The 18257-nt window shown below is 37.6% G+C and overlaps 1 protein-coding gene across 1 annotated transcript in view; it reads right to left on the minus strand.

The window, feature by feature from the left end:
• Nucleotides 1-18257, minus strand: part of Smp_170450 (hypothetical protein) — a 38517-nt gene that overhangs the window by 2597 nt on the left and 17663 nt on the right. The window contains exons 7-8 of the mRNA XM_018795290.1: nucleotides 3658-3759; nucleotides 92-217 (exon numbers count right to left, since the gene is read on the minus strand). Coding sequence (XP_018649617.1) covers nucleotides 92-217; nucleotides 3658-3759 — 228 coding nt within the window. The remainder of the gene's footprint in view (nucleotides 1-91; nucleotides 218-3657; nucleotides 3760-18257) is intronic.

Consider the following 18257-nt stretch of genomic DNA (forward strand, 5'->3'; position numbering starts at 1 on the left):
ATTCATGTGAATCAATCCGGAAATCCTTAACCAACTAATGGGATTCACTGTATACATATGAATATTACTTGTTAACAAGAGAATGACTAACCTCTAGAATAGATGATAATCGGTGATTGAGAAATTATTGATTTCATTAACCATGGTAATCCCATACAAATTAATATGTCAAATACATTACTTCCTACAGCATTTGATACAGCCATATCACCTTCACCTATATAAAAAGCAAAGAGACGATAATTGAAAGTAAATTATTTAGGCACTTTAGTGTTCCCTTAATGTTGTATTAATCATGAAATATAGTTGGAGATTAGAAAGGTAACTTGTTAACTTAAATAGTCAGTCAGTCAGCTTCAACGTAGGACCAGGCGCATATATGCATCAGTCCAGGTTGCCATACCTCGTTAGCACAACAAGATGAACACCTCATTCATAGAAGTAGTTAATTTAGTGGTGGTAGTATATAAAAGATAGGTTGTATATAAGGATATAGTATAGGAAGGAAGAACGTTATGAAGCAATTTTAATCTTAAGGATTTGAGGGAAGATAAAGAGTGTATACACCTACGCCATTGTGATCGATTCTGAGCCATATCACCCAGAGTCTCCAACCATTGGTTACGATAGTCACGCGGACCTTAACCAAGTAGTCTGTATCTACCAACATGGCTCAGACTAGAAGTTAGTGATTTCAAGCACTGATGCCACGTTTTGGTTTGGCTGCCCCTAACTTTCTTCCAACCATCCCATACACTACTCGGCATAGTGCGTCGTGGTAATCGGTGTTCATACATACGTAACACGTGGCCCAACCATCTCAGTCGATGAAGATTCATGACCTCATCAACTGGTTTACCATCATTCATAAAAGTAGTTCATTTAGTGGTGGTAGTATATAAAAGAAAGGTTAACTTGAATAAGAAATCAATGCATATGACTTTGAGCTACAATGACTTGTGTGAAGGGCTAGCGGCATTAAAATATCTAATCGCTTGTTTATTCACAGTCAACGTAGAGCATGGCTCGTCTGCATTAAACCAATCTGCTATGCCACATTAGCATGACAAGATAAATACCAAACAAGTAGGAATAATGTAGTAACAATGATAATGAGAAAGACTAGGAGCCAAGAATATCGTTATGAAAGAAGGAATGAAAAGGTATATATGGAGGAATAGTGGATTTTAAGATTTATGAAAAGATAGAGAGTGGATGCATTTACGCCATTAGGATCAATTTTGAATCATTTTACTCAGGATTCTTGATCGTTGATCGCTATTATCACATGGACCAGATTATAACCACAGTCTACATCTACATAGTTCAGATCAAAAGTTTATGGTTTCATGGGCTGATGCAACGTTTTAATTTGACCACCCCTAGCCTTGTTTCAACTTACTTCTACACCAGCTAATAATGTCTATTGGTGTAGATGATGATAAGGTATATGTAGCACTTGTCTAAGACAATTTCTTTCTATAATATTCATCCCAAATAGGACGAAATGCGTGTCTTGGATTCCACTGCAGGCCACTATCCATCTTTGCTTATAAAGCTTGTGACTTAAAGCAATATCGAGTCAATCCGCACGGGATGCATATATTTCAACAAGAGACTGATGAATTTCCGTCCTAAACAACAATGGGAAGATACAAGCATACAATACCAAGTGAATTATCTTTTGCTATTCATCTTTGTAATTTGATTTCGTCCCGATGTGGTACAGCAACATGGACTAATGGGCAATAATGGTTTGCTCTATGTTAATTACAACTGGCTAACACCTAACTACACAACTCAGACCAACAAAACAGATTTCGAACTACAAACCAGAATAGTTGAATTTTTAAAATTTCGATAATAATGGGACCACGTTGTAAAGTTTTATATCCTATGGTAAATTAAGATCAAGTCATACTCATTTATGCCAACATATTAGTAGAGTATCGGCCTACAAGTCGATCTGTAAAATAACGGTAGGTTTCGAACTGATATAATGCAGATTTAAGACTGATTCGAACTACTTCATTTTAATCCAGTCGAAACAGCTTTACACTTCCATACAAAATGTTTGATTTTAAATAGAGTACGTAATATGTAGTGAGAATATCCATATCAATTCAATGCAGGTTGCATTACGATCTGGACATTATTACATTTTTAGACTCTACTAGAACTAGCTACTCTGAATTACTCGAATAACAGCATTACAAACTAATAAAATATTACAATTCTTAATATCGAGGTTTTCATCAATCTAATAAACAAGATCATCTATAGGGTTAGAAACTGTTTACTAGAATGAGTAATATTTATGTAGCTTAATTTAACTATATTACTTGTTAGTAGTTAGTAATTTGTTGTAGAAGTTTCCTTGCAAACATTTCAGTTGTTACTAGATTGACTTAATTGTAAAATCTTCAGAGTTGAAATCGTGAGTCAATTGAAGCTAGACCATTAGGGAAAAACCGGCTCAGTGGTCTATCGGCTAAGTGCTTTAGCGCGAGACTGGTAGGTTCTGGGTTCGAAACTCGTGAGGCGAGGTCGTTGACGCGCACTGCTGTGGAATCCCACGATAGGACGAAACGGCCGTGATTTTCAATAAATGTCCGTCCAGTGCTTCCAGGTTTTCCCTGGTGGTCTAGCTTCAATTGACTCATGCTTTCAACTATGAATAGATATTTTCTGTCAAATTAAAAACAATATTACTCAGTGTATTCTTTTATCAGTGAACTTTGTGAATGTCCAACTATATGTACATATTGTAACTCTATACATTAGTGTATCATACATCACTAACACTGATTATCGGTCAAAAACACACTGTTGACCATGTATTGTCCGGAACACTATTGCAAGCTCAGATAGACTACTCTAGCTTCTGAATAGACCAATTTATTCATTCTTCACAAGCCACATTTTCATTTATTCGCTTCCTAATCTTGAGTGCTTTTATATGAGCCCATATATATGTGTGTGTTAATTGCTTGACCGATTCATTGCGTATTTGTAACGTATTTTTGGTTTGAATAAAAATATATTGAGTCATTGTTTGATCAAATGGCGTTGACGAATTTACCTTCTCCGCTGCGCATCATTTCGCTTTTACCACTCCGTTTTTTCTGATTGTGTTAGCGGGGCATAGACTGAATTAAGGCACGAATGTGTTGCTGAGCGCTGATTGACCAATTCTTATCTAATCACCTTTAGTCGATGCTTGAAAAATCTTCTCATGTGAAATTTATAAATATACTAACGTATTCCATCTATCCTTGTTATTCGGAATATAATTTCTTCCCTGATCAACCATGGTCTGATTTGGGGACTTGTCGAGTGTTTTGATGTCCAAGAATACTAAGCAATAGGAATAGCTAAGTCGTAATAAGCAGTATATAAAACAGTTATAACAGATTGTCTGTTTAAATCATTGAGTGTACGAAATATACGTATTCAAAACTACATTCTCGTATTTGACTTATTTAATTTCGTTATTCACCAATACGTGTGTATTTTGATAACAATCAGCCTACAATGTAACTGGAATCAGCTAAACAAAATAGGTACCTGCATTACGAAGGGAGGGGGCTTTGAAAAATCACACATAGTATCTAAGGGAAAAATTAAAGATTTAAAATTACTAGATCTAGAACTTACCTTCACGAACAACAATTACTGAAGCAATTGCATCTGGTACACTAGAACCAGCTGCAATAAATGTTAATCCCATTACAGTATCTGGTATATGAAGTGTAACACCTATGAAATGAATAAAAAAACATTATCTAGAACTGACTAACAATGATATATTGTGATCATTAATTAAGCTAATAAAATCATATATATATATATATTTCATGTAGCTTACTTAGGCCTGTTACCCGTCGTCAAGGAGCATAGGCCGCTCACCGGCATGTAGGTGACTTACAAAATGATTAAGATATTTCTTTGTTCTCTAAACGATTCACAATAGTTTCATTCTTGGAAATGACAAAATCACTATAGATTTAATCCATTTTTTAAAGGTTTTTGTTGTATAAAGGATTATCATAGTTGAAACCATGAGTCAATTGAAGCTAGACCATCAAGGAAAACCTGGAAGCACTGGACGGCCGTTTCGTCCTATTGTGGGACTCCTAAGCAGTGCGCATTAACGACCTCGCTTTGCGATACTAGAACCCAGGAACTACCAGTCTCACGCCATAGCATTTAACCGACAAACCACTGAGCCGACATCCGATGGTGTCTAATTTTGTGGATTGATCGACTATGAAAATACTGAAATCTCCACAAAACCCTTTCTGAGTATAAAGGAATAGTAATACCAAATGACTGTTAATACGATGATATGGATGGGTGTAACTAAACATTTATAACAATTTAATCAATTGCTTTAAATTCACAAAGCAATTAATCTATTCATCTGAGAATACAGTAGTTGATTTGTATGAGAGATAGTAATATTATTTATTTAAAAACATAAACATTGGTAAAAGGAGGCACCAAATAGATATGCGCCACACAAATCACTCGATTTTTGTGAGGGATGGGATACTAACCAAAGAAGGTGGTTCTCCTAGGAGGCCACACTCGAAGACTTCGACCTAAAGGTCTAATCCACGAGACAGTGGAGTAACGCCAGAAGATCCAGTCTGATGGTAGCCGGTGACGGACAATTGGTTCATACGCCATTTATTCCTTCAGGATACTGGAGCCCATGTGCACTATTCCTTTAGAATCAGGGTTTCCCAAGTCGCCTAGGTGGATCCTACATATCCACCAACCCGGTTAAAGCATTGAGCATTCGTCTCCCGTAACCCCCTCATGTCGCGAGAAGGCAGTGAGTAGGACTTCCCTGGTAGTAGTTGTATGCACGTGGCCATGTGAGGGTATTTCGAGAGGGAGAGCTGACTCTCCTCACTCTCGGCCGTACCAGGGCATTTAGGGGGTGATAGTAACATTACTTCTAAACAATTATGGTTATCAATGGTAGATCAATCAAGTAATAATATTTCCAATCAAAACATATGATAAAAATATCCGCTCATTCAATTCAATGACACATATCATTTATCTAATTGATTGCCATAAGAAAATGTTTAAAATTTATTAAGTATTTAATTCTATATATTAATCAATGAATACTATCCACTTTAACAGATTACAGAAGTTGAAGAATGTTTTACACATGCTCAATCATCACCTTCTACTCAATATCTGATGATGTTTGATTTAGGAGTAGTAGGTCAGAGAAAAGCTATAGAGCTAGGAAAACCAAGATATGACAACAGTTTATGACCGATTGGTCAGTTTATATTTTTATTTATTTAAACATATGCCCCCAAATGCCCTGGTGCGGCCGAGAGTGGGGAGAGTACGTTCTCCCTCTCAAAATGCTCTCACATGGCCAAGCGTATATGACCTCTGCCACACAAGTCCTACTCACTGCCTTCTCGTGACATTGACGTTGTTTACAAAATTGAGAGGACGAAACGCGAATGTCCGGCGCTTTCATCGGGTTGGTGGAAACGGAGGGTCCACCTAGGGGAGTTGGAAAACCCTGATTACAAACCAATCAAGCACATGGGCTCCAGTATCCTGAGGGAACAAACTGCGTATGAATCAATTGTTGGTCACTGGCTACCATGAGACTGCACCTCCTCACGATGCTCCACTACCTTGTGGAATAGACCTTTAGGTGAAAGACTCCGGATGTGGCCCCCAAAGAAAACCACCTGGGCAGTATCACAGCTCTCACACAAATCGAATGAGATTTGTGCGGAGCATATAGATCTGGTGCTTCCTTGTACCAATATTTATATGTTTAAATAAATAAATAATATAAATAACCGAGAGCATGGCATTTAAATAGAAATCTTATATGTATTTACATAACTATATGAAAGGCTCGGGGTGTGGCCCCCTAAAAAGAGCAACTGCCTCGGTTTAATCACCTAGGAAGTATCACAGCCCTCACACAAATGAAATGAAATGACGCATTCCACTGATTGGTCAGTTATATAGAGTGGATATGTAGACTTTTTATTTAAAGATTAGTCACAATCATAAACTTTAATATTATCTCATACTTGACTTGATTCTTTCTTTAAGAATTCGATTTTTGAGTTACAACTTTAAACAAAGCATATTTACTCATTATCCTTCAGAAATTGATGACTATTAAACACAATATACTACGATTCGCCATCATTCAGTCAGTCGGTTATAACGTAGAATGTGGTATGTATGTACATTGATTCAGGTTCCTATGCCCCAGAGAGATTATATTGTTAGACCAAATCTCAGAATAATAGAAGTAGTAATAATATGAGTGGTACTAGGAAAGATTATTCACTAAATATACAACTCGAGAAAATAAAAAAACAAAAAAGTTAAGAGGAATTCAGAAGCTTAGAATCTGGGTAAAGACCAAGAATGGATGCAAATGAACGATTTCAAGCAATTTTGAGCCATTTCATTCAAAGTATTTATTCACTGGTTGTGACAATTAAACAGGCCCTAACCACGCAGTCTAAACTTCTTAATACGACTCAGTCCAGTTGTCAATGGCTTCGTAGATTGATGTCATGTTTTGTTTGCCTTTCCCTAGCTTTTTTCCAACCTACTCCTACACCTAATAACATCGTCCATTGAGGTAGGCCGTTATTTGGCATACATAACACATATCTCAACCACCTCAGTTGAAGATTTTCTATCTCATCAATCTATTTATTATCCTATTCCCATTCCAGACATTGCTTATTAGTTTTCCATGAAACGAGGGCACAAAGAACAAACTATAATTTAGTAATACTGTTATAATCAGTCAGCCAGTAACAACATAGAACTTCGTACGTATGTACATCAGTTCGAAATGCCATAATACAATAACACAGAGATGCAGTTGTCGATTCAAATCCCATAGTGGTAGAAGTAGTAAGAGAATAAGCAGTATTCTGAAAGATTAGGGTCTGAAGATGTTATTCAAGAAGTATAATCCAGTGATATAAATTTGGAAAGAGAAATAAGATAGAGACATGAAGAATCCAGAAGATTATAATTTGGTAGAACACAAAGAGTGGATGCACCTTCACCATTGCAAACGATTTTGAGTCATGTCATTCAAGGTCTCTAACCATCGATTGTTATCATCTCGCGAAGCCCAACCAGGTAGTCTACACCAACCGACATGACTCAGTCCAATTGTCACTGACTTCATGAATGCGTGCCATGTGTTGGTCTGGCCACCCCTAGCTTTATTCCAACCTACTCCTACACCATAAAACATTGCACGTCGGGGCAGTCGGTGGTTGGGCATACGTAACACATTTCCCAGCCATCTCAACTGATGAAGTTTCACTACTTCATTACTTTTATGTGGATACCATATTAATTTAATATATGAATTCATGAGACAACAAACCAGATTCCAGCGGAGGAAGAAATCAGGAAGAAGCGCTGGAAGTAGATAAGACACACATTGAGGAGATCACCCAACTGCAGCACAAGATAAGCCCTCATATGGAATCCTTAAGGACAAAGGAGAAGAGGAAGACCAAAGAACACATTACGCCGAGAAATAGAGACAGACATGAGAAGAATAAACAAAAACTGGATAGAACTAGAAAAGAAAGCCCAGGACAGAGTGGGTTGGAGAATGCTGGTCGGCGGCCTATGCTCCGTTGTGAGTAACAAGCGGAAGTAAGTAAGTAAATAAGTACCATTGAAACCCTAGAAGCATTGGACATCCAATTCGTCCTAGTATAAGACTTCTCAGCAGTCAATATCCACAACCCCACTCGCGGGATTCGAACCGAAGAGAGTAGTTCATAATAATTTTTAGTAGATCAATATTCATTTTATAATGATTAGATTAAAATAAAACGTAAATAAACTTATACACACACACACACACACACAAACCTTTCTAACTACATACAAAACAAATCGCTTTGTTTTAATTAAAAAAAAAGAAAAACAAAAACAAAAAAAAGAAAATTAGGTCACAATTATGAAATTGAAAGAAAAAACAAAAAAAAAACAGAACAGAACAGGACAGGAAATCAGATAATAATAATATAAAGTGATTAAAAAAAAAGGTGAGTTAAAATAAATGACAGAAAGAAATAGTAATAATAAAAGGAAGGGGGTATTATCAATAAGATAAAAAGAGAGAAGGTAATATAATAGAATAAAGGAATTAGCAGTTTTCTCTTAATTTTTTTTTTTTTTAAATTTCATTAACGATAATAGCAGTAGTTATTTATTATCAGTCAGTTAGTCAGTTACAATTTAGGAAGAAAGATAGATATGAAACAAATTTTCATTTCAAGATTTAAGAGAAGATAAAGAGTGTATATATCTATGTTATAGTGATCGATTCTAAGCTATGTCACATAGAATCTTTAAACATTGGTAACAATAGTCACGATCGTATATTCTGGGACTATCGGGTAAGTAATGCCGTTGTTAGGAAACAAAAACTAGGTAAGGATGGCAAATCAATTGATGAAGTAATAAAACATGATCAGTTGAGATGGCTGGGACACATGTTACGTAGGCCTAACCACCGACTGCCCCAACGTGCAATGTTTTATGGTGTAGGAGTAGGTTGGAAGAAAGCTACGGGCGGCCAGACCAAAATGTGGCATGAAGTTACTAACAAGTGGACTGAGCCATGTTTGTAGGTTTAGACTAACTGATTGAGATCAACGAGATGATAAAAACCGATGGTTAGAGACCTTGAATGACATGGTTCAAAATCGTTTGCAAAGGAGAAGGTGCATCCACTATTCTTCCCTTTCCCAATTTAATTGACTCGAATGTACTCCTTGAATAATATCTGCAAACCCTAATCTTTCGGATTACTGCTTTTACTCTTACTACTTCTACCACTATGGGACAACTGCATCTCTGAGCTAATATGGTATGGCAACTCGAACTGATGTACGTGCGTACGTACGAAGTTCTACGTTGTGACTGAATGACGATAGTTACGTGGACCTTAACCAAATAGTCTGTACCTACCAACATAGCACATACTAGCAGTTAATGGCTTCAAGCTCTGATGCCATGTTTTGGTTTGACCGCCTCCTAACTTTGTTACTATTATTATTGTAAGTATATATTCTTATTTTTACCTTTTAATAGAATTAGATAGAATAACTTGATCAATATACATATATTATTTATTTATTTAAACACATAAATATAGGTACAAGGAAGCACCAGATAAATATGCGCCTCACAAATCTCATTCGATTTGTGTGAGGGCTAAGATACTGCCCAGGTGCCCAGACTGAAGCAGGTGGTTTTCCTAGGGGGCCACACCCGGAGCCTTTGACCTAAAGGTCTAGACCACAAGGCAGTGGATCATCACGAAGAGATGCAGTCCCACGGTAGCTGGTCACCAACAGTTGGTTCATACGCCATTCGTTCCTTCAGGATCCTGGAGCCCATGTGCACCATTGGTTTGGAATCAGGGTTTTCCAACTCCCCTAGGTGGATCCTCCACATCCACCAACCCGGTTAAAGCGCCGGACATTCGCTTTTCGTCCTCTCACTTTTGTGAACAACACCCCTGCCACGAGAAGGCAGTGAGTAGGACTTCCGTGGCAGAGGCTATATATTCGCGTGGCCATATGAGAGCGTTTCGAGACGGAGAGCAGACTCCCTACTCTCGGCCGTACCAGGGCATTTGAGGGCATCTATATATATACCTTATCATAATATATGTCAAACAAAAGAAATAGAAAAGAAAATTAAAGATATGCATGAATGAAAATGACAAGAAATTGATTAGATTATATAATATGGAACTTATAGCAAAATTCCCCCTTCTCTTTTATGTTATCAACTAAGTGACTAGTTCTCTCCCCTCCCCCTTTTCACTGACACACACATACACACACACACACACTGCTCGTTACTTTCTCTTGTTCTATATAACCTCCTTCATCTACTTTTATTTCCTCATATTGACCAATTTCTTTTCTATACACATAATCAATTTATTACTGACATATAATAATAATAATTAATTAATTAATTAAAAGTAGCCAGAGACAAAAAATGGAGAAACATGATTTTTGTTTAAGTTTTCCTTTCTTTTTTTCCCTTTCCTTGGATACGGTAAACTAATTCATTACCTTATTGATTTCTATAGAAAAATGACAAGATAACCAATAAAATTGTAAATTAAACAAACATTGTAAAATTTAGTAATATAATCTGGATAGATCAATAATATCTGACTGTTCAGCAAATGGATTAATTTTTTCAGCAAAAAGAGATTTCTTCGCTGAAATTCATGTTCTCATTTTAATGTTTAAATGGGAATTATATGCCAATATCTGACTGTGACAGATATGACAATGATAAGTTTATTCTTTAGAAGTTAATAATAATTTAACTCTAATGGTTTTGGCTCAAAAACTAGTGGGTTTATATTAAGTCTATAGAAACAATACAAATAGAGAGCATGATATTTAAATACAAATCTTATAAGTATTTACTGCGTATAGGCCCCTAAATGCCCTGGTACGGCTGAGAGTGGGGAGAGTCCGCTCACCCTCTCGAAATGCTCTCACATGGCCACGCGTATATAGCCTCTGCCACACAAGTCCTACTCACTGCCTTCTCCTGACGTTAATGTTGTTTACGAAATTGAGAGGACGAAAAACGAATATCCGGCGATTAAACCGGGATGGTGGACACAAGTTCACCTAGGGGAGTTGAAAAACCCTGATTACAAACCAATGGTGCACATGGGCTACAGTATCCTGAGGGAATAAATGGCGTACGAACTAATTATTGGTCACCGGCTACCATGGGACTGCATCTCCTCACGATGCTCCACTGCCTTGTGGATCAGATCTTTAGGTCAAAGGCTCTGGGTGTGGCCCCTTGCTGCTTCATTTTGGGCACCTGGGCAGTATCACAGCCCTCACACAAATCAAATGAGATTTGCGTGGCACATATATATCTGGTGCCCATTTGCACCAACATTTATGTGTTCAAATAAATAACTGCGTAAAGGTTTGCTATGTTTACCTTTTTTTCTGTAAAAACATAACTATATGAAAGCTTAGATCAGGCTGTCCTTAAAAAATCTATTGCTCGTAGTTGAACCTAGTATGTATTAGGGAATGACGGTAAATCAGTTGATGAGGTCATGAATCTTCATCGACTGAGATGTTTGGGTCACGTGTTACTTATGCCTGAACAGTGATTACCACGACGCGCAATGCTGACTAGTATTAAGGATAGTTGGAAAAGAGTTAGGGGCGGCCAAACCAAAGCATGGCATCACAGCATGAAGTCACTAACTTCTAGTGTGAGCCATGTTGGTAGATACAGACTACTTGGTTTGAGTCCACGTGACTATCATAACCAATGGTTGGAGACTCTGGGTGATATCGCTCAGAATCGATTACAATGGCGTAGGTGTATACACTCTTTATCTTCCCTCAAATCCTAAAGATTAAAATTGCTTCATAACGTTCTTCCTTCCTGTACTATATCCTTATATACAACCTATCTTTTATATACTACCACCACTAAATTAACTACTATGAATTCGGTGTTCATGTTTTTGTGCTAACGAGGTATGGCAACTTGGACCGATGTATAAATGTGTGTGGTCCTATGTTGTAGCTGACTGACTGAGTAAGCAATGCTGACGTTCGATGTAGGATACAATGTAAAGACGTAGAATCGGTTTTAAACAATTCTGAATCTTAATCGACTGAAACATGTATTACCTATGCCTAATAACTTAATAAATTCAAGTCTAAGTACGTCTAACGCTGAAGTGGACATGTAAGTAAATTAACTAAAACAACATAGAACATTATACTGTGAAACTATTCGCTCTAATTTAGACGACAGTTCTTATATATTATTTGTATTAGTTGTGACAACGAATTCTTCGTTCAGTTCTGCATGGAGTTGTGTTTACTTATTTAAAGCTTTTATGACAATCCGACATTAGCTACCAATAGAATCCATGAAGCCCATGCAATATTCAGAAGGAGATTTTAGTATTTTCATAGTTGAAATTATGAGTCAATTGAAGCTAGACCACCATCGAAAACCTGGAAGCACTGGACGGCCGTTTCGTCCTATCACGGGACTCCTAAGCAGTGCGCATCCACGATCCTGCAATCGCGAGATTCCAACCCAGGACCTACCAGTCTCTCGCCAGAGCACTAAACCGATAGACCACTGAGCCGGCATCCAACGGTATGAATGCCTAACTTCAAGCAATCCACGAAGTTTGAGCAACCGTTCACCAATTGTTATCTCACAACAGACGTGGTTGAACTCTACTTCCCTCGTCGAGGAGCATAGGCCGCTCACCAGCATTCTCCACCCAACTCTGTCCTCAGCCTTCCTTTCCAGTTCTTTCCAGTTGCTATTTATCCTTCTCATATCTGCTTTTATTTCCCGGCGTAGTGTGTTCTTTGGCCTTCCTCTTTTCCGCTTCCCTTCCGGATTCCAAGTTACGGATTGAGTCGTGATGCACATTGGTGATTTCCTTAATGTATGTCCTATCCACTTCCAACGTCTTTTCCTAATTTCCTCTTCATCTGGAAGCTGGTTTGTCCTCTCCCATAAAACGCTGTTGCTGATAGTATCCGGCCAATGGATGTTGAGTATTTTGCGTAGACAACTGTTGATAAATACTTGTACCTTCCTGATGATGGTCGTAGTAGTTCTACACTTTTCAGCTCCGTACAGTAGAACTGTCTTGACGTTCGTAATGAAGATTCTCACTTTGAAATTAGTTGACAGTTGTTTTGAGTTCCATATGTTATTCAATTGTAGAAATGCTGCCGTTGCTTTGCCAATCCTTGCCTTTACATCTGCATCCGATCCTCCTTGTTTATCAACGATGCTTCCCAGGTACGTGAATGTTTCCACCTCTTCCAAAGTTTCGCCATCAAGTGTGATTGGGTTGATGTTCTCCGTGTTGCATTTGACAATCTTGCTTTTTCCTTTGTGAATGTTGAGGCCTATCGATGCAGAGGCTGCTGCCACATTTGCGGTCTTCATCTGCATTTGGTCGTGTGTATGAGAGAGGAGGGCTAGGTCATCTGCAAAGTCCAAATCATCTAATTGATTCTGAGAAGTCCATTGTATTCCGTATTTCCTTTCAGATGTCGAATTCTTCATAATCCAGTCAATCACTAGAAGGAAGAGGAATGGGGAGAGTAGACAGCCTTGTCTGACTCCGGTCCTTACTGGAAATGCATCTGTCAGCTGTCCTCCATGCACCACTTTGCACTGTAGTCCATCGTTTGAGTTTTGGATAATGTTGACGATCTTCTGAGGAACTCCATAGTGTCGAGGAAGTTTCCATAATGTTCTCCTGTCCACGCTGTCAAACACTTTCTCAAAATCAATGAAGTTGAGGTATAGTGATGAGTTCCACTCAACTGATTGTTCAACGATGATCCGTAGTGTAGCAATCTGGTCTGTGCACGACCTATCCTTACGGAATCCAACATGTTGATCCCACCTAGGTGGGTTAGAATACCCTAATTTCAAATCAATGGTTTACATGAACTCCAGTATCCTGAGTAAACAAAAGGTGTATGAACCTATTGTTTGTTACCGGCTATCACGGGACTGCATCCCTTACATTGCTCCACTGCTTTGTGGAATAGACCTTTAGGTCAAAGGCTCTGGGTATGGCCTCTCAAGAAAACCACCTGCCCTCGTTTGGGCACCCAGGCAATATTCCAGCCCTCACACAAATCAAATGGTTTGTGAGGAGTATATCTATTTGGTGCCTTCTTATGCCAATATATATATTCCCCAGTACTTTCATTCAACCTTTCTATGTAAGCTTATATCTTGAGGGTTCGAACTTAGGAACGAATGATCAGTGACTATAACATCTAACAACTAACAAATCAATTGGACTACTGTAATCATGATAAAGTATTAAGAAAAAGAATAAGTTAATAGTTGATATATGAACTATACTTGAATAATCAAGTAATATTAATAGTAATGATAGTAGTATCAGTAGTATATTGATTTAACAGCGGTAATAATTAAAGATTTTGAAAACCAATTATCATTCATTGTACCGGAAGTTTGTTTTAATTATTAAAAACAAGAAAAAAAAACACATTTAGTTTAAATAGTGCAGAATAAAAGTAGTGCGTGGAGAGAGAGAGAGGGGGGGAGGATGAAGTAGAAACTAAAATATTATTAGGGTTAATTTGAAATGCATTCACAATAAAAGTGAAATTAAAATTCACATGAAAACTGTAGTGATTTTATGGATAAACGACTTAAATTTTAATCAATGAGATAAAAGTTCAAATTTTGGATTTGAACAGGTGAAGAATAGTATCATGATCTCTTACACAAGGAAGTAGAAGTGGATTGGGCATATATTGAGGAAAGCAACAAACTGAGTGACAAGGAAAGCGGTCATATGTAAATCCTGAAGGTCAAAGGAGAAGAGGAAGACCAAATAACACATTACGCCGAGAAATAGAGACAGACATGAGAAGAATGAACAAAAACTGGATAGAACTAGAAAAGAAAGCCCAGGACAGATTGGGTTGGACAATGCTGGTGGGCAGTAAGTAAGTAAGCATAAGTGATTAGCATAGGTAATCTTTAAAGAATTATGAGATTTAGTGATATGGGGGTTTCAAACACCTGTAGAGAGATATGGATTCATTCAAAGTTCTATAAGGTTCGGAGAAGATGAATACCTAATAACAATAGACTAAGAGTCATGTAACATTACAATCAATTATATTACAATATTTAACTAGTAAGCTTAATAATTACACTTTACAGTGTATAAGTATAATCCATGGAAAATGAAGGGAATGAAGACCGATTTGATCAGATCATTTAGCTTTCAAGATTCTGTTAAAAGTATAAGTGTGCACTTGTTGATAACCTCAGTCTTGGGTTCTGTTAAAGGTATGAGGGCAGTTATCACTTCCCAGTTGCTTACACCGTAAAAGGGTTCTTCTAGAGGCACTTGAAAAGAAAATTGAATTAGAAGTGGTCTTAATGACTTAAGAGCGTGACCGCAGTACCCAAAGGACAACTGCTTGAGGTCGGTCACATACGACCTTTTTGTGGGTAGTTTTTGTGTTAGCTCCGTTCTTTAAAAAAACCTTACCGCTGGAGACGGATATTCGTGGCATAAGGCGAGGTGTGCATTGTTAGGGTCGACCTTTTCTAACCCCATCCCTCCTTGTGGGAAGGCAGCATCGCTGTTATGCTGGTTGTCTGAAAGAAACACCTTACTGCCGTCACACCTCTGTACAGTCAGCAGGACGACTTCGCCTTCGGACCTTGGGTTTGTTGCTTTTAGTCTTACCGCTCTTCAACCAACTTGTCTGGCATGGTAGGACCTTGAAGAACGATTGTTCCAGCCAGTATAGCTCGATTGGTTGATCACGATAGGCAAGCCCAACCATCACGTCAAGGTAGCAGCAACGGTCGGGTGTTGATAATTCACCCCCGAATCATATTGAAACATTCCCCGTTACTGGTGTGTAGGTTTAAATATATAAATGATAACATATTTATATGTAACATATCGATATTTAACACACAATAAATATTAACCATAATATTAAGGAGTTTTTGTGATTTTAACTGTTAGAAATTCTCCTTGTAAATTGTTATTTTATGTTACATAATGACTTATTTACCGTATATTATCATTGACTTTAGGTCATAATTTTTGTGTGAAGTTTAATAAGATTGTTACCACGGTAACTAGACAAAAAATGTAATCGAGTTCAATGTTGATATCCAGCTATTGAACAATTTAATGACATAATTATTCATAGTTACTAAACCGTTACATTTACCTACCATTAGGACAAGACTAACACACATACAAAGAAACATCTATCAACAAATGAACAGTATTCGGATTTGACAGTGGTCTTAAACACAATTGAAAATTATATTGCTTTGATAACAATAAATCTTGACATTATTGTGGTAAGCTAACTAACTAATGATACATACTTATAATTGACTGATCACTGAATAATGGACTAGTGTCATTTGTCTAGTCTTTTAGTGCAAACTGAAGTCTATCGATTACATCGCAGTGTAGACACTAGACTAAGTGATTCGATACCTCATTTACTATGTTGGGGATAGTTACCTAGAAGAGCTGGCTCTAATTTTTGAGCTGTTTAGAATTAATCATCGAGGCGTAACTGGAATTTAGAGGAAATGATGCTCCCTCTCCATCCAACTTTCCAAGCTGAGATATTGACATCGAGCTATTTAAATAGCAACTGATCTCCCACAGAGAGCGTCAGTCACCCAAAGATTGCATGCACATCAGGCCAGGAAATACCACTTAACATGAAATTTTAGTCCAGAGTTTCCTGTCAACTACATCCAATCGCTTAACAGACTCATACGTTCTAACACCGTGGCCAAGTACAGATTTATGTACTCAAAGTTTTGAGTGTTATGTTCCCAGTGTTCGTCTCCTTCACTCAAATCCAATACCATGATAATAATTCAACAATATTGCATCTTATCAGAGAGTCTCATCATCTACAAAAACTAATGGTAGTATTCCGATTATGTACTGTAGTATGCTAACTTCGTAACATCATAATAATACTAAAATGAAGTAAGGAAAAATCCAAACCAGTGACCTAATATAAATGAAATTTCAGTATTTTCACCTGAATACCACTGCCTCCTACATTATTATTTTTATACATGTCATGTATGATCTATTTGGAAAAAAAGGTAGAACTAGGTCAACTAGTAGAAAATTAATTCAATCTTAACAGAGTTGATAGAATACGGTACATAAATGAATAATCACATGTACCAGTACACCTTTCTGATTATATCACCAACGATGAAGTCAGACAATAAAACGTCTGGATATCGTCCGGCTAAGTGGTCTAAAGGTTAAGCATTTGCGAGCGAAACCGACAAGCCCTATGTTCGAATCCTGCGAGCGGGATCGTGGGTGCGCACTGCTGAGGAGTCTCATACTACGAAGAAACGACCGTCTAGTGTTTCCTGGATTTCCATAAGGGTCTAGCTTTAATTAACTCGTCAATCCAACTAATAAAAATAAAACTGTTTAATATTGAGTTATAGAAAAACTGTATCATTTTATGAAACATATTTTTTACCGATCGATGAAAAAACACTGTCCATGAATACATAATCGATTGTATAAAGATAAAATTATTAATCAATGGTTATCGTGATATTGGAACTCTTTCATATTAAGAACAAATGAGCGTATTTATGCAAACTTATAATTTAACTAAGGGGAAGCACAATTAGCCAATATAGTTATAATGATAAAAAGAAATAATGTAATTTCATTAGATGAGTATTAGTTTTTTATTACGTCAAACAACAGCTCAAGACTAATACATACCATTAACAGTCAGTCAGTCACAACGTAGAACTTCGTACGTATGTACATACATCAGTTCGAATTGCCATACCACAATAACGCAGAGATGCAGTTGTTGATTCAAATCCCATAGTGGTAGAAGTAGTAAAAGTATAAGCAGTATTCTGAATGATTGGGGTTTGAAGATGTTATTCAAGGAGTATAATCCAGAGAAATAAATTTGAAAAGAGAGAAGAAAGAGAGACATGAAGAATTCCGAAGATTATAATTTGGTAGAACACAAAGAGTGGATGCAACTTCGCCATTACAAACGATTTTGAGCCATGTCATTCAAGGTCTCTAACCATTGATTGCTATCATCTAGCGAATCCCAACCAGCTAGTCTACACCTATCAACATGGCTCAGTCCAATTGTCAGTGACTTCATGGATTTGTGCCACGTTTTGGTCTGGCTGACCCTAGCTTTCTTCCAACCTACTCTTCTACACCATAAAACATTGCACGTCGTGGCAGTCGGTGGTTGGGTATATGTAACACGTGTCCCAGCCATCTCAACTGATGAAGTTTCACTACTTCATCAATCGATTTGCCATCCCTACCTAGTACTCGTTTCCTAACAACTGCATTACTTACCCGGTGGTCCCAGGATATACGAGCAATGCGTCGAAGACACCTATGATCGAATACTAGTAGCCTACGAATATCCTCTATTCTTATTGGCCATGTTTCACTGCCATAAAGTAGGACGGAGCGAACTGCTGCACAGTAAACCCGTCCTTTGGTTGGTAGACGGATATCTCGCCTACGCCATAAATGACGCAAGTTGGCGACAGCTAGACGAGCCTTCTGTATCCGC

The sequence above is a fragment of the Schistosoma mansoni genome, chromosome 2, assembly GCF_000237925.1.
Source record: "Schistosoma mansoni strain Puerto Rico chromosome 2, complete genome".
In the NCBI taxonomy this organism is placed as follows: Eukaryota; Metazoa; Platyhelminthes; class Trematoda; order Strigeidida; family Schistosomatidae; genus Schistosoma; species Schistosoma mansoni.